At 43.4% G+C, this 24,353-nt stretch overlaps 1 protein-coding gene across 6 annotated transcripts in view; it reads left to right on the forward strand.

Annotated features, from left to right (window-relative positions):
- Window positions 1–24,353, forward strand: part of EVL (Enah/Vasp-like) — a 137,508-nt gene that overhangs the window by 3,573 nt on the left and 109,582 nt on the right. For 2 of the 6 annotated variants that reach the window (XM_021549707.3, XM_021549713.4), the window contains exon 1: window positions 19,910–20,079. The exons of 1 other annotated variant lie outside the window; for it this stretch is intronic. In XM_021549707.3, coding sequence (XP_021405382.1) covers window positions 20,057–20,079 — 23 coding nt within the window. In that variant the 5' untranslated portion in view covers window positions 19,910–20,056. Of the gene's footprint in view, window positions 1–19,472; window positions 19,613–19,883; window positions 20,080–24,353 lie in introns of those variants that run through there. 3 more of the 6 variants (XM_021549710.4, XM_021549711.3, XM_021549712.4) reach the window with 3 other exon arrangements.

Below are 24,353 nucleotides of genomic sequence, written 5' to 3' on the forward strand. Positions count from 1 at the left end.
GGAGTTACATGTATGCAGTGTCATTTTCTAACTTTTCTCTCTTTACTGTTTTTTTCTACTTGCATCTGTAAAAAACAAGAGAGAATGTGGTGTTTTTATTTATAATATCATCAAATTTGCAGTTACCAACCTCACTGGACTGGTGGACTTTGTAGCTCAGTGTTTCCAGTAGAAAAGCAGGAGCACAGCCTGAAATGGATAATAAAATCAAGTTGGCTATAAAATATAATTTAACCTTGTCACTTAGCAATTGATTTCTGAGCTGCAGCAATATGCCTGCAACCTAGCTAATTTTTGTTTAATTCAAAGGCTCTGTCCTGCCATGTTTGACTCCTGCTGTGTGCTGTGGCATCGTGGTATGTGTGGCTGTGTATGCCTGGGGTCAGCTGGGAGCTGTCAGACCACCCTCCCCAGCCTGCCTTTGGATAATTTTAGGTTTGCAGCCTTTCAAGCTGAGCTTGTGCCTCGCAGTTCTGCCAGTGTCTCTTGAAAGGAAAGCTCCCAGCCCTTTGCCTGTCATGGTTTGGGCAGCAGAATCCAAGTGTGGGTACTGTGCTGCTGATAGAAAATTGCTTTTGTTAGCTCATCCTTGATCTTTAGAGGGTTAGGTAAGCTCTAGCTGCAGATAAATTCGTTGTCAGGAGATTTTGGACCTCCACTGAAGGTGGTGCCACGGTGGCTGTGGCCATGTAAAGGCAGCAGTGGTGTTCCATTGGCAATGCTGGGTTCCCATCAGTGTTCCCTGACTGAAAAGGCAGGCCAGCTGTGCCTCTTTCATGCTGTTATTCTGCATACTTTCAACGTTTTTTTCCCACTCTTTAAAATAAAGCATAGATCCTGGACATCTTTTTGTGCATTTCCTCTTTTTTTTTTTGGTATTTTGTCTTGTATTTTGTAGTGGTATGACTGAGGCTGAAGATAATATTTCAAATTTGCACAGGTCTGTTTAACTCAGTGGGTTTGTGTGGTGTGTCCCTTCTGTCTGGTTCTGGGTGTCTCAGACCATGTTGAACAGGAACACTGATATAGAACAGCTCCATTAAAGTGTGTCACAATTAAAGGTGTCTGCATAGTCTCTCTGCACATGGCTGGCTCCTTCTTTGGGCAGTACTTCTCTCTTTTGAAGTATTTGACTTTAAATATTTGTGTTTCTAGTAAGAAATCATCAAAATCTTTCCAAAGTGCAAACACAATTCAGTTTCACATAATTTCCTGTATCTTGCAAGTTTCATGATTTCTTTCCTTTTTCTTACAATGTCATAGCTTCACTCAGTTCTGAGCACTGTGTAAGGAGCGGTGTGGAACCTTTTTCGAAAATATTTGTAAAACTGCTGCCAAAATGAAATTAATTATAACTATTTTTTAATCTTAATAATTACAGAGTTGAAATAAAATAAGATGAAATAAAATAAGTTGAACGAGCTGCAGGTTTTCTTTTTTTGAGAAGGTCATTATAAATATTTCAGGTTTTTTTGTGGAATCAGAACCATAGTATTATCTCATCCACTCTTTATTTGCATTTAAGAAAATCTCATCTCTGATGTTTTGGTGTTGCCTTTCACTGCAGTAGATAAGCAGCAAAGACTGCCCCTGCTGTACATTGGTATTGCCCTCATATTTTTTTTGTTTTGTTCATAGTCATCATTTGGCAGAATTCAGAGGACCCTCAGTTCTTCCCCTTCTTTTTCTTTTTCTCAGCCCTGTGGCCTGGACTCAGTTTCTCAGGAGCAGGGAGGAGAGGTGGAGGAACTGTGCCACTGTTCCTTTGTCTGGGCTCGTTGCTCACCCTCAGGCAGATTTCATCTGCAGTCACCTACCCAAGACTTCCATTTCGTCTGCTTTTTGATCTGATGTGCTGTAACGAGGGCAAGGGACTGAAAACCACCATCAGCACACCCATAAAGCTGTGTCCCTGTCACCGGGCAGCCCTGGGAGAAGACACCAGACCTGCAGCCAGGCTGCCAGGGTGCAAGTCATGGCAGCACACAGCCTTGCTTGGGTTCATCTGCCTTCTTCCTCTTAGCCCACAGGAGCTTTGCAGTGTTCCCTGTAGCTGGGCTGCTGGGGACATCTCTGCCCTGTGCTGTAGGAACCTCATGGTTCCCGTGGCAGCTCCGGGTTCATGGCTGTGTGTGCACATCACCCAGTAATGCTCGAAGTGTGTTTCAGTCCAGGTTGTGACCCTGTGAAACTGAAAACAGTTTAATTATTTTTTTCCCTCCATTTCTGGTGTATTTAGCACTGCAGAATGTTTCTTCCTGTGCAACTTTGCATTTCTGCATTGGGCAAATGCTTGGAATATTATTGACAGTCTTTCCAAAACTATTCATCATTTGAGAGCTGTAGGAGCATTAAGGATATCTATTTTTATTAGTCAGAGGAGAGAGAGTGGGCAAGGCCTTACCAAACATTTGAGCCTGGAAACTTTCACATTTCTGGCTATCCAGAGTGCCATTCTGTACTACAACAACAACTAGTGAAGCATTACATTTCTCTGGATATTTCATAGTCCTAAAGTTGTAACATGTGGCCGCCAGAAACTTTTGACTTTCCTTCTTGATGCAGGCATTCAAGCATTACATTTGTTTCAAGTTCAGTGTTAGCTTATATATTTCTCCTGAGTTCCCATTCTTGTTCCCCTCAGCTGTGCTGATTTAGCCACTTGTGGTTTGGTAGGATGAGCTGGGTCATGAAGTTTTACATAGAAAGACAGAAGAAAAGAAAATTCCCTTTCCATGAGCAAAGGGTGTATATATAAGATAGGTTGTGGTAGTGTTCCTTGACACCTGAAACGCTCAAGAAACCATTTCTTCAGGGAATGCTATTAGTAATTTTCACCTGAGTTCATGATGGAGGTCTTTCTACTTGACCTGAGCTATATATACTATTTGTCAATAATTAAACACCTTTCTTAAATCACTGAACCTCCCTCCCTGACTGTGAGCTTTCATGTGGTCACCCTCACAGTCAGCACTGGGGCTGGACCTGTTTTGTAGAACCACAGAATGGTTTGGATTGGAAAGGACTTTAAAAATCACTCCAACAGGTCGCTGTCTTTCCTGTGCTGGGGACCCCAGAGCTGGGTGCAGCTCTGCAGGTGGGGTCTCATCAGAGTGAAGAAAGAGGCAGAATCACCTCCCTCTACCTGCTGGCCAGCCCTTTCTTGATGCAGCCCAGGATTCAATTGGCTTTCTGGGCTGTGAGCACATTGCTGGCTCATGTCTTCGTGCTGGTTTGCTCTGTGGAAGCTTCTCACCATTGAGTTCGATCTCGTTTAGGTGAGCAATTCATTTCCCAGGCAGTAGGTGTCATTCCTGCAACTTGAGATCTCACTGTTGTATTTCTGTCTTCAGCTTCATGTAGGTGTCAGGATGGATAGACATCTTTTTCTGTGAAAAGAGAGTAAAAGAGAAAAGAAAAAAAAAGCAAGCTGCGTAGTACTGTGATCCATGGTGTGCCGCGGGGCAGGCACAGGGAGGTGCTCAGCAGTTTGTGTTTCTGCAGCAAGGCTGGTCAGACCCAGTCCTTGTTGTTGGGGTGAGCTCCATGGTGCAGGCATGCTGTACCTCCTGGGCTGGTCTGCAGCTGCTAAATCTCTTTGCCTTTTTGGCATCATTGCTTTATCTGCTGGAGGATGAAAATTATTACCTGAGAGGGAATTAAGATGTTAAGTAGCTGGGTCTCAGTCTAGCACTGGATTTAAGGCTTAAGTTTGGTCCTGTTGAAGTCCTTGCTTTGCTGGATTGAAGTCTCCTGTTCAAAAAGCGATTCTGAGGATGACAACCATCTTTGTAGTAAATGTTAAGCATTACAGCAAAGTTCATTATGTATTGCCATCCATTCATTCCTTCTTCCCCTTTCTTCTTTTCCCATTCCCATCATTCACTGCTTTAGTCAGCATGTGTGTAACTTCCTTCCTTTATCCCTTGTCAGTAAGCCACTCCCTCAGTAATGAGGAGATCTAGAAAATCCAGTGAAATGGCATTAACAAGAAGCAGGGCCGTGGCCACCATAATCCCTTTAATTGCATGCTGAATGCTTTTCTTTCCAGAGCTGTACACATTTTGGGAGCCGGCTGCAGCGATGTTCCGAGTGTGTGTGTTTGCATGGAACAGGAACAGCTAAACACACCCAGGGCTGCTGAGTGCTCGTGATGAAAGGATAGCTTAAATAAGTAAATTCAAGTGTAAAAGCTGCAGTTGGAAATGTCTGTTACATATGTCTTCAGCACTGAACAGACTAGCACTGCTCAATTCATGGTTCACGGTCCAGAGGACATCAAAAGAGAGATCAAAAATTGTCTACAAAAATTTTAAAAATCGGAAAAAAGTTTAAAATCATAACCCCATATGCACATATTTCATGCAGTTTGTATGTGTGTACCTATCTCTGTTAGTTCCTTACTGTTCTTATTACCCACTTAAAATACTTTTGATACTAAAATTATTTTATTACTGGCTCTGTTTTGTCTGTCATTCTAGCTCCCACCTGCCAAACAGTAGTGGGATTTGAGATAATCTGTGAATTTATTTTTGAAAAGTATTTTTAATTTAAAATGAGAGAAGTACTGGACGAGTATATTTTGACAGAATGAGGTAGCTTTAATATTATGACTTCATCATGAGTTACTGTTGAGTGCTGCAACCCATTTGCATGCTATCTTTCTTTTCATTAACTAAATACATCACCTAGGTGAATGTAAGTCTGTTTTTAATCCCACAGCTGTTGAGAAGTAAGGGTTGTATCATCCAAATAAAGCAGCCTTCTCAGGCAATAAATTTATTTGACTATTTAGTAAGTAGAAGAAAGAAAACATGGACTTACATGTTCATTTTACCTGTATGCTTAATAAAGTGTCCTTTATCTGTCCCTCTTTGTTGTCTTGCTTGTCTGGTAATAAGAGCCATCTTTGAGTAGCTGAGACAAGGAGTTACATCTCTTCACCACACTTTGGCAGGTGCAGTATTGCCCATTAGAGGTGCTGCTTTGTCAGCTGTCACCAAAGTGATCCACAATCCCAACAGCAGCTGAGATTCTGCTGGTAGCCCAGGGTTGTGCTGGATCCTCCCACAGCCTGACCGCTGCCTCTTGGCTTTGTGTTTATTTGTTTTTATTGGTGCTGAACTGTCAGACTTTAGCTCACAGCACACAGAACCACACGCAGCTGTCTCCAAGGCTGCTGGGGTGAGGGGTGGTGCCCAGGGATGTCTGGTTCATCCCACACCCAGGAGCAGTCCAGAGGCACTTGTCTGTACCTGCAGGTCAGCCCGGAGCCATCAGCCTCCATCCTTGGGGGCTCCAGCTGCTCACATCTAACGCTGGAGGCAGGGACAAAGCTGCCTGATGCTACAGCATTCAGGCCTTAATCTTGAAAGGACTCGTGCACATTCCTGACCTTATTACTGGGAGCAGCATCCTTGGTGCTTGTGAACCTAATGGCTGTTGTGCTGAGACCACTGACCGTGATAAATTTAAGTGTGTGTGCAAGTATTGAAGGGGTTGGGGTCTGATGGAGCAGTGAAGGATCTCTTCTTCATTTGAGGGCAGAACTCAGCAGGGGAAATTTCTAGCTTTTAGGAGGGGAGACAAAAGTTTTTCCTGTCCTCTCTATGGAAGTCCTCACCTTTAACATATACAAATAGGAATATAAGCATGTTGTTTAAAATGTCCCCCCTACCCCCAATGAACAATTATTATCTGAAAACCTGTCAGTAAGTTAAAAACAACTTCAGCCCTTGGGGGAGCAGAGGAGGTGAGCAGGTGGTTCAAGGAGCAGGTTTGTTGGGAAAGAGTGTGGAGGGCTGGGACTGCCAGAGCCATCCCAGTGAGGCAGGTGAGGTGGGTCCTTCCCTTTCAGGGGTTCACAAGCAAAAGTGGAAATAAGAAGGGAACAGAAAGATGGTCAGTGTGTTTAGTGTAGCTGAAGAGTGTGTGTGTCTTACTGGGGGGTCCCTCAGGGCTTGTTGTATTGACCCCAGGGAATGCCTCCTCGTTTTATATTCCTCAAGATGTGACCCAAGGGTGAGCTGCAAGGGTCTGCTTGTCTCTTCTGGCCTGGCTTGCTAAATAAAAATAGTGCTGGAACTACATGACTGCAACTCTTTGCAGGAGCTCAAAAAACCTGAGCCAGCATACTATTTTAAAATTTCATGGTATTAAATATGAGAGTGTTACAGAAATAGCAGAGGGGACACTGAGCCAGCAAGCCAGGGAATGTGGAAACAAGTTTGTAAGAGCAATAAAGGCACACAAGGACATTCTCAAGCTATGAAGTGTGTTCAGAGGTGTGCAGGGTGAATGCCTTGCGTGTGCATTTAGATGTTACTGCTGTCCTGAGTACTGGTGCAGGTCTGCTTCAGTCAGTTCTCCCAGTTTCCAGCTGGCTCAGTCTCCTGAATCAGTTCCCCAGGGAGCTGAGTCAATGTCTGTAGCACCAGAGGGAGTGGCAGAGAAGGCTGTGATGCCCCACAACACTGCAGGACAGCCCAAGGGGACATGATGCTCCGTGTCTCACCCTCCTCGCAGTGCTGATTTCATCCTTGCAGGAGCTCACATTTAGATTGCTGCATGGTCTGATTAACCCAGTGGTTTTCTAAGGACTTCCATGTTAAATTGCTAAAAGAATAGTCCTTTTTTCTGCTTTCTATGGTCTCCAGTCTTTGATCTCTTTGCCACTTTGTTCAAAGTCTGTCACTGCAACCTTAGTTGCACCCTGATGCCAGCTGTCATCTGTTGTTGCTATCAGGGTTTCCTCATCATCCTTTTGCTTCAGCTGTTTGGACACCTTTTGTGACCCTTCAAAGATGATAATCCTGAGTGGACACTGGAAAACAAACAACACGGCTGAAGGTTCCCTGAAAAAATATATAAAGGTATGCCTGGGTATTAAAGGTTAAGCTTGACCTTGCTAGAGCCCTTGTCTTTTATTTGAATGCAGTAGGATTATAATCTAATATCAATTTCCCTCTCTGATTCCCCAACACCCATCTCAGTATGATAGGCCTGAACTGCAGTTCACTTTCACAGATGGTACCTGCATCACAGAAAATATTAGATGACTGGTGCCCTAAATACGACAGAGTGCATTTGTCTACACATCTGTGTAGACAGAAAAATCTTTTTAATGGTAAAAAGCATAGTCACATAAGAGGAATGTGAAGGGAGTTTGCTAAAAGGCTCAGTGGTGACTTTTTAAGTGTTGGAGCAGGGTAAGCAAAATGAGAAGACCTTAAAACTGTGAATAAACATGGCAACTCAATTTAACATGTCTGCCTGAAGAAGCAGGCTTTTATGGGTTTTTTTTGTTATTTTATTACAAACAAGAACTTTGATAACTGCTGTGTTTTCCCAACAGTAAAAAACATGTCAAATATTTTTCTGACCTGCTATTTGAAAAATAACCACATCAAATGTTTCAGCTTCCTTGAGGATTGTCGCATTTTCCTTCAGGACATGCATTTCTCATGGCCCATCGACATCCATTCAGCCCTTGCAGTGCAGGAGGGTGAAGTGAAGACTCCCAGGGTCTGATTTTCTCTGCAGCCTCCAGGCACCAGAGGAACTTGAGTGAGGACAGAACCTTCATGGAGACTGAGCATGCAGCAGCCCTGGCAGTGTGTCCTCACTGGGGTACACAGCTTCGAGTACCCCTTTCCTGAAGTGAACTCACTGACAGCTCAAAACTGCTGATTATGGGGGGAATTTTTGCAGCATCTCCTCAGGATTTTGCTGTCTCTCTCTATTCTAAAGCTGTCTGAGCAAGGATTTGAAGGAAAACTAATCCAAATCACCAAAAATGTGAATGTAAAGTAAATTAGGTAAACGAAATCAAACCATTATATATATTATCTGATTCAGCCTTCATGTGACCTTAATTTGATTAAGTTTAATTCACATCACAGTAAATGATACCAAATATGAAAGAGGGTTGATTTAATTAATAATGAGTGTGTCTGCAGGGATCTAATGTGGTTTCATTCATTACAGAAATGTTAATTCAGATTACCTTTCTAGAGTTTTCTCATGCAGATAAACCTTACAGGACAGTTTATTAGTTAGGCCTAAACTAGTGTAATTGTGTGTTTATTCCCCCTTGGCTCTAGAAGGACTTTCCCACTGCTCTCCTCTTGTGGTAATTCCATGAGCATTTTGTTGTGGGATGTTTTGTTAATCTGTTAATCCAGGCAAAGGAAATTCATCAGTTTTCTGTTGGCTTAGTCACCTTTTCACCTGATTTGTGGCTGCATGGTGCTCCACAGGTGAAGACAGGAGTGTGAATGTCTGATCAAGGTGGAGAGGATGGGGACTCACTTCAGGTCAAGCCCTTTGTGCAAGAGACACCCTGCTTGCACCCACACTGCTGGGCTACTCAGCACATGGACAGAAGAAATGAGCTTTGCTGGAGTTGTCTGAAGTCACATACCACCAATTTTGATTTTCTTGGTGTTTAGGTACAACTGTGACGTATTTCTTGGCTTTGGCTTGTATTCCTTCCCTCTGGCTTTTTGTCTCCTTAGTGCCTCAGTAGTACTGAGCAGCATCACCCCAGGAGCTCATGCCCTCAATACACACAAGCTCTACTGACACACTTTCTGACTGCTTTTCTTCCTTTTCTGTTGGTGGCCTTGGAGTTCTGTATTTTTTTTTGCTGTATGATTATGAAGGGAATGGACACTCCATAATTGTGAAGATGAGGTAGCTGGAGTGGCTGAGACTTGCCAGTCTTTGTGAAGGGTTTTTTGTAAGGGTGGACTTTGTTTTCAAAGAATTGTGTGAACCAGTGCTGTGATTCAAGTGTAAAACTTGAACTGAAGCACCTGATCATTTTCAGCAATTTGCCAAGTTGAAAATACTGGAGAGACTTGAGGAGAGGAGTGGATGGTAAATATGAACTAGATGCAGCAAAGATCAGTAATTCCAAAGCTTGGGTTTTTTGTTTTTTTTTTTTTCTTTATTTCTTTCTCTGAATAGGAATAATCTGGTATTTGAAGAACAGATAAATTCTCCAAAACATGTCCTGAACTTTAGCAAGAACCCTAACTTCGATGCAAAAGCCTCTGAACTTTGGAAAGTGAGGTGGAATAATGTTGTGCTTCAAAATTCACTTGAGGTCAGTCCCCAGAGTACTAGGAAATGCTGGCTGTTCCTGCTAGCATATTCACACCTTCTAGTTGGAGTTTGCACCAGGAATCACTCCCAAACAGTGGCCAGAGCAGTGCTGTCAGCCTTCAGCAGCTTCCTGGGATTATCTGGTTCATTCTCTCTGGAAACCAGGCTTTGAACCCCCGAGCTGTGCCCATCTCATCCTGTTGGAATATCAGCACACCAGACACATAAACAATGTGCCTCTTTGTGAGGCAATGAAAATCGATGGGGCTTTGAAAAGACATTCTCTTTAAAGTCATGGCCTTATTTGGGAACTTGCAAGAGGCTTGGCTGTCACAGGAGAATATTTTGGCTCCGTGACAGTTTTATTTTATATGGTTCTTCAGTGAGGAACCTCCTGGGTTTGTGCAGTGATAGCTTCCAAGTGTTGTGTGTCTTTTTTTACTCCTTCCCAGGAATATTTGCTTGAGAAGGAACCAATATGTTGGTCAAAAAAGGCCAAAGACCTTGTTTGACCTCTCTTGTCCAAAGTATGTAGGGGAAAAGTAGGTTTTCAAAGATAAAATGAAAAATTTCTGGTATTGCAGTATTCCTGAGCAAACTCACATGTTTTTATCATAATTTCTCTATACACTTTTTATTTCCCACTAATTGTTTGTTGAGTGCTGCCTTCTGTTTATGTAAGTAGGGGATTGTTTAGGAATAATCTGGTCTGACATCACACTTGTGATCCTTACACTCCTTGGGAACATTTCCTTTATGTCGCTAACACCTTGTGAGCTGTGGTGGGATAAAAGAGCCTGCATGATGATAAATAATAAACTGAAGGGAGAGTGTGAAAGACAGAAGCATTTTAGACTTGGAGTTGTTTGGGGAGAAAGAGAGAGCAGAGAGATTATCTCAGCAGCATTTTGAAAGGATTTCAGAGGAGAGAGTTGAAAGAGAAAGGGGAATTAGAGAAGAAAGGTGTGATTATAACCTAAAAATCACCGTGGCTGTTTCTGAATCCCCTGTCTATATGATATAGAGGTGGAATATAAAATTACTTCTGAGACTTAAGCTGTACAATTTAGTAAATTCTGAAGGAAGAAGGGCCCTCAGGCCAGGCTGATGTTGGAGACCTGGGGCACAATGGTGGGTATTGCCATGTGGAGCTGTCACACACAACATGGATGCCAGAAAGGTCACCCTCAAGCACCAACAATACTCTTAAATCATGATAGTTGTGGGGGAGGTTGAGAAGAGGGGGAAGAGGGTGAGGTCAGCACAGTCTGGCTGTGGGGCTGGTACCTATCCTTCAGATTTCGCTTCCTACAAAATTCCCTTCTGCCCAGGATATCGAATCCTCTTCTCGAGCATCCTTGTCAGGTTTCCCGTGACCTGTTCTTGCCATTCCTGAGCTTGTAGTGACCCAGCACACATTCCATCTCTTTTCTGCTCTGCCCAGAGCCTTTCTGTGCCTGAGGAGGTGGGGAGGCAGCTGCACAGGCTGGGTTCTGTTCCCACTGCAGTGACAGAGGGGATTTTTGGCTGGTGCTGGTGTGTCTTTGGGGAAAGGGGAGGGGGAGAGGGCAGAGGACCTGGAGCAGAAGCAACCTAAGGGTCCAGCACAGTACTAATGTCACTTAATATTGTGCATCTGATACCAGCCTGAGGTAGCAAAAGGGGCAGTGCCCATGGCAGTGGATGGGAAAGGAAGATTTGTGAAACTTGAGAGAGCTTGAGCTATTTGCAGCCAACGTGGGGAATGCATCCAGGAACGTGAGGCTGGAAGGAGCACGTGTCAGGCTGATGTGCAGTGCTCTGAGAGGGAAATGTGAGTTAAAAATGTTGAGGAACAGGGATTCTTATCTGTGTCTGGAAACTTAGAAGGAATTTCAGGAGAAAGGGGAATAATTTTTGGATAGTATTTGACTCTGATAGTTTGTGATAATTTCTCATTTTATGAACCCTGTGAACTGATTTCCAGAGCCTTGCTATTTCTGTCTTCCCTTTCAAGGTCATTGAGATGCACTGGTTACTCTGTAGCTTCATTCATTAGAAATTAGCCAAGCTGGGATTTGACTAGGATGTTTATCTGGGATGACCTGAACCATTTGCTTCAGGAAGTCATTCATACTTAAAAGACAAATGTATCTCATTTTAAAAGACAGGTCATGCTCACCTCTCTTTCCCTCCAAAGAAGAGGGGAGCAGGATTTGACTCATGAACAAATATTTTATACTTGAAGATACGAGCCAGTTGTCTAAAATGAATTGGTGCCCAGTTCCATTTCAAATGACCTGGAGTATCCAAGTGCTGGATGTGGGGCTGATGGCCATGGCCAGAGCCCAGCTGGATGGCAGACACTGCACACATGCTGGGACCCCTGGGTTTGAACCCCAGGCAATGCTGGGCAGGATGGCAGTGGGAAAGGGCAATGTTTCAGCTGTGGGCGCTGCTGGGAGGGAAAAGCTTTTGTTTGCTGCAGTTTGCTGTGGGGTTTGGTGCACACATGTGAGTCAGTGGAACTACAGCCAGACCCTGTGATTGCAAAACCCACTCTTGATTTCTCCTTCTGTCCTTTCCTGGTCTTGGATGCCTCCTTTGTGCAGTTTTGGGATGGACAAAAGCGTATCCCATTGCTTTTCCCAAGGTTGTGACCTGGCTGTGGGACAGATTGGATGTGCTCTGCGTGGCTTGCCTCTTAGTCTAGTCTAAGTGATGAAAAGGGCCCCCTCAGCACAGGTAGGGAGGCAATTGGTGTTGTACTAAGCTTGATTCATGGTAGTGTAAGGCAATTGGTACTACTGCTCCTTACTTGGCTGTAAAAATCCTACTAACTCCACCATAGGTAGTTAATCATGGTTGTATAGGATAAGTAGGCAGTTTTTTTAAAGACAGAGTGAGAAAATGGGATCATTCAGTTGAGAAATGGTAAGCCATGCAGTTGTAGCTGGGAAAGTAGTGTGTGTGTGTGTGTGTGTGTGTGTGTGTGTGTGACCTCCTGCTCTGCTCCTCCTGCCAAGCTGTCCTGGTTTCTTCTGGCTGGGTCTTGAACAGAAGTGGTGGCTGACCAGGGCTTAGGGCTGTTGGGACAGATCACAGTAATAGTTTGATTTGTTGAAGACTGGTTCAGACTGTGCATAGAGCAGAGGTCTGGGGTCTGGCAGACCCAAAATAAGAATTCAGACTTCAGCAGTAACTTGGCTACACAGTCCTGAAGCAAACAGGGGCTTTACTATCTCAGCCACCACCTTAGAAATCTTGTTCTTATTAGAGGAGATACAGGAAGGAGATGCATGGGAAATTCTGGGTATAGAATGCAAAAAAAGGCCCCCTAACATGAGGTCTCTGATAGTGTTTTGCATTTGAATTTTAGTGCTTGACCATTTGTTAGGAAATTGAATCTTCCTACTACCACTGGGAACTGGAGAACTGATGATGTTCAGATGATGTGGGGTCCTAAATGTTGCCTGGGTTCATGGATTGTATAAAGGCTTTTGCTGTGATGCAGTTTTGTAATTTTCATGCATTTGACTATAAAGAGTAACATGCAGCTTATGTTAAAAAGGTATTTTTGTGTTTATTTTGGCACATCCTTAAATTAAAGTGTCAGACATAATACTGTTTCATTGAAAAAGTCAGTGGACCCCTCCAATGAGTCTAACAGAAGCAGAAAAAGACCAGGAGCTGTGATATTTCTCAGCTTCTTAAACAAAAACAAACAAAAACCCCACAGGTTTTCAGTCTTCAGTCTTTCTTTATGTGAAGAACAAATGAGGGATAGAAACACAATGTTCATGGCAATATTTTGCAACATAAGCTTCCTGCTTTGGTTTTGATTTGCCATAGAGTATCATAAAACATTTCTCCTCACTAGGTCTGGCTCATAAATGTTGGGTCTTACTGATGCTCTGCAAAGAGATTGGTAAAGTTGGTACATATCTATCACCACTGCAGAGGTCAGCATGGCCAAGCCACATGCATTTCAGAGAAAGGCCCCTCTGAGCTTCTCCTGGGTTGTAGAATATACTTGTGGCCACTCCTAATTTTCCTCCAGCCTTAAAGGAAGAAGGCAGCGTGAGGTCTTAACATTGTGGTCTAACTGTGTCAGTGGCTCTGGTTCAAGATGATCTACAATCTCCCTCCCCTGTGTGTGCTTTCCTTAGGGAGCAGGCATTGATAATAATTAAATTCCACAGGAGCTGTCACAAAGGGGAGAGGTTGTGGGAATGACCTGGTGCTGCCTGTGGAACATCTGTTGCAGCAGCCAGCCACACTTTGGGAGCAAACTGTTGTGTGCCCAAGGGATGGGAAGGTCCTGACAGAACCAAAGAGCTGTGGAGGTTGGCAAGGACATCCGGAGATCATCGAGACCAAGCCTTGCTCATGACCTTGTCCTAAGCAGTTCTGAATATCTCCCAAGATGCTGGTGCCAGCCTTTCTAGGCAACCTGTGCTAATGTTTGAGCACTCATGGTAGGGAAGTTTCTTCTTATTTCTGAACTGAATTTCCTGTATTTCAAAATTTGTACCTATTGCCTCCTGTCCTGTCACCCCTGAGAAGAGCCTGACTGTCTTCTTTAGTCCCCCGCTGTGTATTTTTACAGAGTGGTGACTGTGTCTGTAAGGATGTGATGTCAAAAGCCTTACTGGAGGCAAGACTCCTTTGTGCAGAGTAAGCCAGAACCTGGCCAGGGTGACAGTGGTGTCACCTTCCTCTGGCTAGAGGCACAGCTCCAGTGGCACCACACACTGGCAAGTCTCTCCTGCCAGCAGGGCCATTTGGGATAGTGTGCAAAAGTGCTGATGAGTGCACTTTTACCGTGCTGTGGATGTGATGAGGATGTAATGAAGCCTTGGAGGAATCAGAACTTTGTTCTCATGGGAGTGAGGAAATGTTGTTCTGAAATTGCCACAGCTTAGGTCTGGTGCTGCTGTCAGAAGCTGTTTCTGAACAAAGAGTTCTATAGTGTGTGTGAATAATTCCTGCACATGTTTATTCTAACGTGTTTTGCATCAGATGCAAGGGAAGAAAAATCTGTGGGGTCCTTTTTACAGTTTTTTGTAGGAAGAAGAGGAAGAACACATGCTAATGTGATAGCAATGCAGCTCTGTTTTAGCAGATTCTCTACCAACAGCACCTTATACTGAATAACCCCACATGTAGCAGCTTTGCAGCACCTAAAGGGGAGCTGGAGAGGGACTTTTAATAAGGGTTTGTAATGACAGGCCAAGGGGGAATGGTTTCACATTGAAAGAGAGGTTTAGGTTTAAGTTTAGATTAGGTATCAGGAAAAAATTCTTTACTGTGAGTGTGGTGAGGCACTGGCACAGGTTGCCCAGAGAAGCTGGGGCTGCCCCATCCCTGGAAGTGTTCAAGGCCAGGTTGGATGGGGCTTGGAAGGACATGGTCTAGTCTGCAGCATTATTCAAATTTATCTGTGCTGAACTGAAAAAAAAAGATTGATAATTGTTTATCTAGGAAAAATAATACATTATTACCTTGCACTTCAAATTTGTATAGCTTTGTCCCTTTCCTTGGATGGGATTTTTTTTTTTTCAAATCAGTAGGTTCATGGAATGGTTTGGGTGGGAAGAGACCTTACAGACCATCTAGTTCCCATTTTTCCCATAATGACCTGCCATGGGCAGGGACACCTTCCACCAGATCAGCTTCATCCAGCCTGGCCTTGAACACTTCCAGGGACAAGATGTCCACAGCTTCTCTGAGCAACCTGTGGCAGTGCCTTGCCACCCCCACAAGAAAGAATTTCTTCCTAATATCTATTCTTAACTGGCCTTTCAGATTGAAGCAGTTCTCCCTTGTTCTGTCACCACATTTTATATGATTTTAAATAATTTCTCATAACCAGGAAGCAATACCCAAATCCTGGTCATATCAACTAACATTTGCAACCTATACAGACTGAATCTTAGTTTTTAGATGTTTGGTGGCTTGACCATATTTCTTCTTTTACTGATTGGAATTTATCTCATATATCTTTGCTTGTTGTTTACGTAAACTGCTTTTCCATTTTCAGCTTTCTATGGTGGTTAGCACCATACAGTCCTACACTTGACTGGATATTTCAGGCACTGTTGCAGTTGTCAATAACTTAATAATCCGTATGGAGCTTTTAGTGTTCACCCCAGCTGGCTGAGTTCTGTTAGATTGCTAGCTGTGACTTGGTGCTGTCCCCAGGGGCTGATAGAAAATCAGTAAGAACCCCATTCTCTCTGGTTCACTCCAGTGCATCTTCCCTAAAGCACTAGAATAAGGCAGATGAGGCTGTATGTGGCAAAACATCCCCTTTCAGCCCTGTGAGTTGCTGTGCACTGGTCTGCACCTGGTACAGGGTATCTGTTCATGAAAATGTTATGTGATACTCCCAGAATGATAAGAGTAAAGCTGTGGGAGAAGAGTATGGGGAAGATATCAGCCATCCTGTGATCAGGAATCTCAAACCCTGGATTTGAAAAGCATGAAGCATGCTTGGGCCAAAGTTGAGAGGGAAAAATTTTATTTTTTTCAATATTCATGGGCTGTGATAATTCCAAGATGTATAAATGAGGTAGGATTTTTTTGGTGAAGGTTGACATCAGAAAATCAAGCTTTTATGGTCAATCTGAAAACCTGAGAGTGAAAGAAGAAGCCTGAAGTATGTTGGATTTTCCTTGTGCATCAAAATTCACATTGTATTTTAATGCAACACATAATAGAAATACCATTGATAAAAGAAGGGGGAAAAAAAGTTCATTCTTGCCCCACCCATATTCCTCTTTAACAGCTGAAGTTTTGAGTCAATACTCCAATACTGAACACATCCTTGTTCTGTAAACTTAAGGGCACTGCAATTATTTTTACAATTTCTCCAGTACCTGAACAAACTAAGGTAGCCACTCCTTTTCTGTTTCAATAAACATTTAAAATCTTATTTTTTTAAGCTCAGGAAAGATGTTTGAATTCAGAGACAATCCTGTTGAAAGGAGATTTTTGAGTATATTCTGGGATGCTGCCTGTGATTGCTACATTTTCCTCTGTGCAGTAATTTTGGAGATGCAGTGAATGAACACTCATTAGATATGCTCTTGTTGGCTCATTTCCCTTCTTTTTGTTTTCTTCCTCATGAATTTAAGTGAATGCTGAATTTTTCAGCACAGTTGCAGGGTTTTTTTTAGTGTGGTCTGAATATTACTTCAGCATAATGGTAATGCAGGCTTAGTGACAGAAGTCCACTGTGTTAGTGGCTTTCTTCCTTTCTTGAGCAAGGGAATAAGTAGTTACTTCATTAAAATGTCTCAGTCTGTGATCAGATAATGTCACCAAGCATCTGGCAAAGGCTTTGGTGGAATTTCAGGTCAGGAGGACAAATACCGATACATTGATATGCTAAATAACAATAATGCAAGATGTTACACTTGAGGATATTGGGCTCTTAGCAGAGTAGCAGCATGAGGTCCTTGGATGGCAGTGAAATACCAGATAAAACCAGAAATTTCACCATATCCTCTGCCTTGTTCTGGTTTGTCATACTTCCAGGCTTTTTTTGCATCCTTTGCTTTTTAGACAAGCTTTCACCACGGATAACCACTTCTATTATGGTCTCTCTTGTTTGTTAGAGCCCAACATTAAAATTGCAAAGTGTTTCCCAAAAGCTGCTGCTTGTCTTCAGTGGGAGGGACACTCAATGTCACATCTTTTTGGCCTCTGATCAGAAGGTGGGGTCTGGGTCCCACAGTTCTCATTATATAAATTATCCCACTCAATCTTTAGTAAATTCTTCTTTCATGTGACATAATTTCAATTTCTGGTAAAGAGAGGGACATTTGTCATCAAATGTCTGGACTGGTTATACTGCCAGGAAGGGAATAAACAGCTTCTTGTGAAAAATGTCATTGCTGATTGTGGTTTCTGACATAATTTCTGTCTGCTTCTCAAGATATTCAGTCTGGTTTATGGCACAGGAAGTTACAGCCTTGGTTAAAAGTTATAAGGAAGTATTACAGCCTTGCATTTATTTATGTGGCCTAATTTGGCCATTGCATGTGTTCATGTGACTTTCTGAAGCCCCTGTGTGTTCTGTTTGGTAAATTTTCATGCTGAGGCTCATTCATGTCTACAGGAGGACATGATGGTCTCAGATCTTACTAATGAATATGGGAATCCTAGTAATTAATGAATCAGAATTGAGACCATTGGTTGTTTCACATGATAGAAGTCCTGCTGTTTCTGTGTGTAATGCTTTCAGCTGTTGTGAAAGTGCTAGCCAAGAAAAAAAAAAGTTAAAATGTTATCCCAATGAAACCTTTCAACAGCTGACCTCTACTGTATATGAAAACTTTGTGGAGGATGTTTGCTTTTCTAGTCCTTCACAGTGAACCCACTGATGACAGAAGCCTTGACTTGAACAGTTAACTATTTCATTGCATTGTGGCTGTTCAGAAACTGCAGAAATTGGAAGACTCAATAGTGATTCTGTCAAGTTTGTTTCAAGAAGAATGCTTAGGGGAAGCAGTATGTTTGCTCTTAATTCTGTAGAATGGTTTTATTTTAGATAAACACCATAAAAAAGAAGCATGTTTTAAGTGAAAACTAGCCCTTTTCTACTTGATTCAAGCTAGAGAAAGATTGTGGTGAGCGAGAAAAGAGAAGCTCAGAATTCTGTCCTTCCTCCATGAGGGATGTTGGCTAGCTCTGAAGGTATAAAACTATTTCCTACAAGGTCAGGAGCAGAAAAATTGCTTGCAAGGGGTACCTCTCCCGTGCCCAGCTGCTTGGGTGCTGTATACAGTGAGCATACTTGTGGTGAAGTCAGCCTAAATATGGCAGGCGGCTTCTTCTGACGGCTGCATTGTTCTTTTCTCTGCCAATTTTAATCTTTTATTAGGCTGTAGCCAGAATCACCTACCTTGCAGTCCTTCTCTTGCTGGATGCTTGTGGAAGAATTAATTTCTGTCAGATGGTGTGACTGCATGTGTTTTAGTGTTCCTACGGCGTGCCTTTATTGTCACTTAACACTATCACATTTGTTTAAAGGAAATAAAATGAAACCCAAGGTCACTACTACATTAAAATCACTATGTCTCAAATTAATGTGATTTTTTTTGTTTGTTTGTTTCCAGTGCTGGGGTTTTTTTGCCATGAGTGCTTTTTCCTTTCATCCCAGCCCTTTTTGCCTGTATTTCTCAGAGCCATGAGGTCAGATGCCACAGTTACCATGGCCTGGACCCAATCACTGTGTCTAGGAGATGTGGCAGTCTGTACCCTGTGGATGCTTTTCCAGTCTCCAAATCCCACAGCTCAGTGGGACAGCCATTGCCTTAGAGCATGTGAATCTCAGGAGCTGTAGTTTGGTTTGGCTATTTCAGACTCCAGCCAAAATCCTCCATGTGTTTCCTTGTGCTAGAAACCAGCCCTAGCAGTAAAAGAGGCAAGTCAAGGAGGGGGGCAGCCCCAGAGGTAGCTTTGAATTTGCTGTCTCCCTGCGACTTTCCCATGCAGCATGTTCTCCCACTGCCTCGTTCTCTTTCTTCCCAGGGCTGGGGTTGATTTCCCAGGATTAGAATCTCCCTCATTTCCAGGAGCCCTCACCTTTCACCTTCTCTCCAGCCAGCAGGCAGTGCTGGGTGGCCGCAGGCTGTGGTGGCTGATGCTGAGGCTGGCGCAGCGTGCCCGGCCCCGGGGTTCAACCTCCCATCCCGCCGCTGACCTGGCCGCCGGGCAGAGCCCCTGCAGCCTCACAGCTAACACCCGTGCAGTCCCTCAGCAAACGGGCGATGGGGTGCGACTCCCGCATGTCCAGAATTCCCACGGGATTGCTGCGGGGGTGGAGAGCTCTGGCTGCCGCCGTCGGGGTGCGTTCCCCGGCGCGGTGCGCAGTGTTCGCTCCAGCTCCGCACGCCCGGCTGCCGGGCCGGTGTTTCCGAGGCGCGGCCGTGCCGTGCCTGGCCGAGCCGCTCCGGAGCGCGGCCGGGGCTCCCCCGAGCCCGGCGTGCCCCGTGCCTCCCGCTGCCCCGGGCCTGGCTTTTGGCGGCCGTGTCGCGGGGTTGTCCCCGCGTGTCGCCCCCGGGGTGCGCAGCGGATGCTCTGCCCCCTGCGCTGGCTGCGCTGTTGCCATGGAGATTGCGTGCGCTGTTGCTAGGCAGCTGAAGCATCCTCGCCTGCACACCGCAATGCCACGAAATGCTCAACTTTCCTCATGCCCATCTCCCTTCTGTGATCTCGCAGATATGACTCCTTTGGCTCTTATCCCACTTCATTCACTTGCACTGCTGCGATTTCTTGGTGTTAACCCTGTAAACCCTAGAAAGCCCGCACGGCCCTGCAAATAGGGTTTATGGCAATGAGTTCAGGGCTGAAGGAGTTAAAGTGGTTGGGAATAGACTACAGAGGAAATGATTTCTAGCAGATAAACTACTTTAAATGTTCTGGCATTCATGGAAGGGGAGGTTTGTGGATGGAGTCTTTTGTTCCATCACTGATGGTTTAGATGAATAAAAACAGACTAAAATACCGCTACAAGGTAAGAAAATCAGCTTGAATGGGCCTAATTAATCTCTTCTGTTACGATATATATTTAGTTTTTTATTATCCTCTGCTTGTGCTTGTTGATTTTGATGTAGCATGTGAATGATAATTTAGCGATGAAGCCTGTCGTGTACCATATTTGACTTATTTGGCTTGAATAATAAAGATATCAGCCTGTATTCTTGGAGTATACTGCATTAATCAGACTTGCAGGAATGATCACATGGTACTCTATCGCCTTTTCCTGTTAGCTGCTGCTTGTCAGCAGCTGGCTGAGCTGTAGGCTGCAGGCCAGTATCTGCATACCCTTTCTCCTCAGAATATTCCAAATATACTGTCTCGTCACTATGCATTTTGCTGCAGTTTGACAAACTAAATGATCCTCTGCACGTTAAGAAGATTATTTTAAATTTCAGAGCTTTTGTGTAGTTGCTAGGCCATGTATGCATTTGAAGAATTCAGGTAGGCTCTCTGTTTTATACATCAGTGTGCTTGGTTTTTGTTCTCACAAGGTTTTTGCTGTGTAATGTCAGTCAGCTCTACAGTTAGTTCGTCAATGTGCAGATATTTATTGTGTTTTAGAATCTCTACCCTGTGCATGGGGAGAAGTGCTTGAAGGGTTCGTTGCAGGTAACGGTAGCTTAACTGCATGATGAAGTGCAAAGCTGGGTAATTGATTATATCTTGCACAAATTTCATAGCCATGCAGCCAGAAGCAGCGAGTACAGGGTAGTTATAAATATAAGCCAGAAACTGTTCTCTTTAAAAGGGTCTTTGCTATTTTTAGTCCTGGAGAATCTGACAGATGCTCCTTCAAGATAAAATACTGATGGTGATAGAGAAGAGAAAATTGATGCTTGGATTGTACATAGGATTATATTTTATATGCTGCTGCAGAGTATACATGTCTTTTTCATAACCTTGTAGCTGCAGAATTACTTATGAATTATATTTAAAATAAGAATATTGTTTAGTTTGATGGGGTTGGTTTGTAGCTTGCAAACATTTGAGCAACTGTGATTGATAGAATATAAAATTAGCACTTTTTATTTGATATTGGTTCTGCTCGGTATTGCCTCTGCCCCCTCTCCTCCTCCATCCCCACCCCCAGTATAACTCCATCCTTATGCAAGTATTGAAGTCTACTAAAACCCCAACAGATATTTGAAGACATGAAACAGAATTTCTACCCTCACTAACAGACAGTAATTTTCCTATGCAGTTTGGGACTTGAAAATTTCTGGTCAGTAGTTGTGGGGTGGGGAGTGTCTCACTTTTTGTAAAAATTTTTTTTGCTTAATGTGTTCAGTTGTTATAACTTGTGTAATGAAAATTGTCCAGATAAAATGGTGACAACATTGAAACAGCACTAGGCATCACATTGTGATACGTTTGTGTACTGTTATTATAATGCATCTTAAAATTAATCTTTCTTTTTGATTCAAAAAAATGGATTGTTTGACCAAGTATGTAACTAGAGGAGATGATGGATTCTCTTTCTAAACACAATGAGCATTCTTTATCAAAAACCTTAAAATGAAACTTTCTACCCTCAGATTAGATATTTTTAAGATTATTTCTGCCTTTTGTTAGGCAAATATATTGGCAATTTCCATTATTTTGTCACTTGCTGCTCAGTTCTGTTTTTGAGTGGTGGCAAAAGCGGCAAAAGCAGGTACAGGACACCCCCTCTCCCCAAAATGTTCTGATTCTAGCTGCAGGGGCTGAGGAGATCCAGGCTGACTGTGTATATTCCTGCTGCTGTGAAATGCAGCATGAATGCTGTCTGAGGGGAAAGATTTTACTAGAAGACTAGATAATGCTGTGTAACTGCTGTTGTCAGGGCTGTCAGGAGATGCTTGGAATCTTGACATTGCTGATTGTTGGCAGTAAATTAAGGTGAATTGTGCCCCAAACTTACTGTGAAACTTACTGTGCCCATGGAGTTGTTTGTATTTCTGCCAGTTCGTTGGGTCCTGTTCTTAACTGAGTGAAATTTTCAATAAATCTCCAATGAGAAAAAAAAAAAAAAAAAAAGGATGCTTTTAAAATTTTGCTTTAAATTCTTAGCTGTCTTTCAGTGGCTTTCCTAGACATCTTGGGCTAGAAAGGCACCTACTTTTATGGCAGGAATGGTCAAATGCTGATTACACACCCATTAGGCTTATTAAATTATGTGTCATCCTCTCTTGGACTTGACTTGAAAATAGTATTAACATTTGATGTGCAGACTGCTAGACATTTTCTTTTAAATGTTGCACTGGTAGGGCTGGTGTTTATGTATAGCCGCATTTAAATGGCATTTATTTTATTAGGAATTTCTGTGGTGTTTTGTTGAGGTTGCATCTTCATGTTGATGGGGTTTTTTTAATAGTATGATTATTCTCGTGCCTGTGGCTATTTTAGATTATGATGGCATCAAAACAAATCTTGCAAGATAAAGATTTAAAAGATGTCTAGTTGAGCAGTGGGGTGGAAGCCTCCCTGCCAGGGGCTCCTGGAAGCAAAGTGGCTGTAGCAGCAGAGGGAACTCTTCTCTGGCCTAAGGCCCCCAGCTCCAGGGTTGCCCCACTCTCGTCCAAAGGTCCCCATCTTCCATGTGCACAAAACACAGGCTTGCACTCATCTCTCACCTTGGCCTTAACCTGAAGTGGATGCTCACGTGTGTGTTGGAGCAGCAGGGCTGTTCCATCCTCCAGTGCACCCACAGGCCTTGAGTACCCAGGTGTCCCCAGATGTGGGGAGCCCAGTAGTGCCTGCTTATGCAGACACAACCATGACATCTTTCTGTGTTACTCTGCTGGCTTTTTTCTGTCTCCACACTGGCCCTTCAAGACCTGCAGGACTCTCCAGATGGGTGGTGTGGGCTGTGGCACCCTGAGCCTATGCCAAGAGGCATCACTGCAGTCAGGCCACCCAAGTTCCCCTCTGACTTCATTTTGATGCAGCCATCTTCACTTCCCTGGTGAAATGGTGCCAAGTTATTTTTGTGAAGTGTTAAGCAGCTGCTGGACCTCTCTGAAGAATTGTCTCACTTAAAGACTAGAAGTGACTCTGGTGTACTGTTTGTGAAAAACTTCGTAAAGCCCTTTGGGATGATATCTTTCCTATGTGGTTACTGGCTGGATGAAGAGAGACTTAAGCCTCTGACAAAACAGGGAGTAAATCCATAGAATAATCTTACAGCTTCTTGTATAGCCAAGCTTGGTTTATCTTCCTTTTGGAAAGAACCTAATATCCCCTGAAAAACTTTGCTTTTAAAGCAGGGTTAATGGAGCTAAGCCCCTTCTCAGTCCATATGGGCTTCTGATTTCTGTGTGCTGTGGGTTGGGCTCTTTTTATTGCTGATTCCTGCGCTGTCTTCATAAAATCCCAAAGATCGCATATAATGGGTTATAATTGGAGGCAGGATTGTTCATAAGCCGTGCTTTTATGATCTGCTGTAAGATGACTGTGCACGTGAAGCCATCAGGAGGATGCACTTGGCCACGAGCAGTACTCCTCATTTGGTATCTTCCGCCCAGATTTAGCTCTCTAGTGGCAGAGCACAAATGCATTTGCTCTTCTTTTGTTGCTATGCCTTTATCTTGCTGGGATATTACTTGGTATTCTTCGCAGTGAGCTGGTGTCTGTCTATTTCTGCTACACCGCCCACCACAGCAGCGCAGTATTTTTAACTACATCTCCTATTCCCTCATCCAACGAGCAAAGCTGAGAACGCTACAGGAAGGAAGATGTGAGCTGGCTCTGAGCAGAGGAACTGAAACCCACCGGTGAATAGAAAGCAGAGCTCAGAATGAACGTAGAGCATTTGGGTGCCATGGTGCATGGAGAGCCTCTCACCCGCTGATCCCAAAGCAGCAGCAGCATTGGAAGATGTCATTGGGTTTATTGTACCGACAAGAATTTAATGGCTGAGTTTAGCTGCACAATTGGATCGGCGCACAGGAATTCTGATGTTTAAGCTGCATTTGCTGCTGCCAAGCAAAAAAAAAAAAAAAAAAAACAAAACCTGAATACACCACATTAGTGAAGAATTTTGGTTTTAACATGATTCTGCAAAAATGAATTCTGGTGGCAGGTGCCCATCAATTGCCTGCTCTGACTTTGAGTGCAGCATTCTCCTCTCTCTGGTGACCAGCAAAAGGACACAAAGAAACAGAGTGAAGCTGCATCAGGGGAAGTTCACACTGGACTTTAAGAAAACATTCTTCACTGAGAGGGTGATGGGTCGCTGGAACAGTTCCCCAGGGAACTGGTCACTGCACCAAACCTGTCAGAGTTCAAGGAGTGCCTGGACAATGCTCTTAGTCATATGGTTTAGTTTTTGGTAGTCCTGCAAGAGCAGGAAATTTGACTCAGTGATACTTATGGTTCCCTTCTAACATGAGATATTCTATGATTCTGTAATTTTACTGATGGCAATTTAGGTATCTTTGGGGTACCTGGCATGTTTATTAAAGAACTGTATAAAGGACAAGTATGAGCATTTTCTAAAGATGGATATTACAGTAAAAGGCACATGACTTTTCCTTCGCCAAAAAGCAGTAAGATGATTTATCAAAGGGACTAAAGGCTGGTGCTATGAAGGGATGCAGGCCTGTCTCCAGTAGCTTTTCCTGCTGAAAATTTCTAAGAAGGAGGCCATTTAAATAATCCAAATTTTCAGAAGTGACACTGCAGTTTGAATAGCCAAACAGCTTTGGGAAGCTGTAGGTGAGGTGACAGCCAGCATG

This window comes from Lonchura striata, chromosome 5 (genome assembly GCF_050655825.1).
Source record: "Lonchura striata isolate lonStrDom1 chromosome 5, ASM5065582v1, whole genome shotgun sequence".
Classification (NCBI taxonomy): Eukaryota; Metazoa; Chordata; class Aves; order Passeriformes; family Estrildidae; genus Lonchura; species Lonchura striata.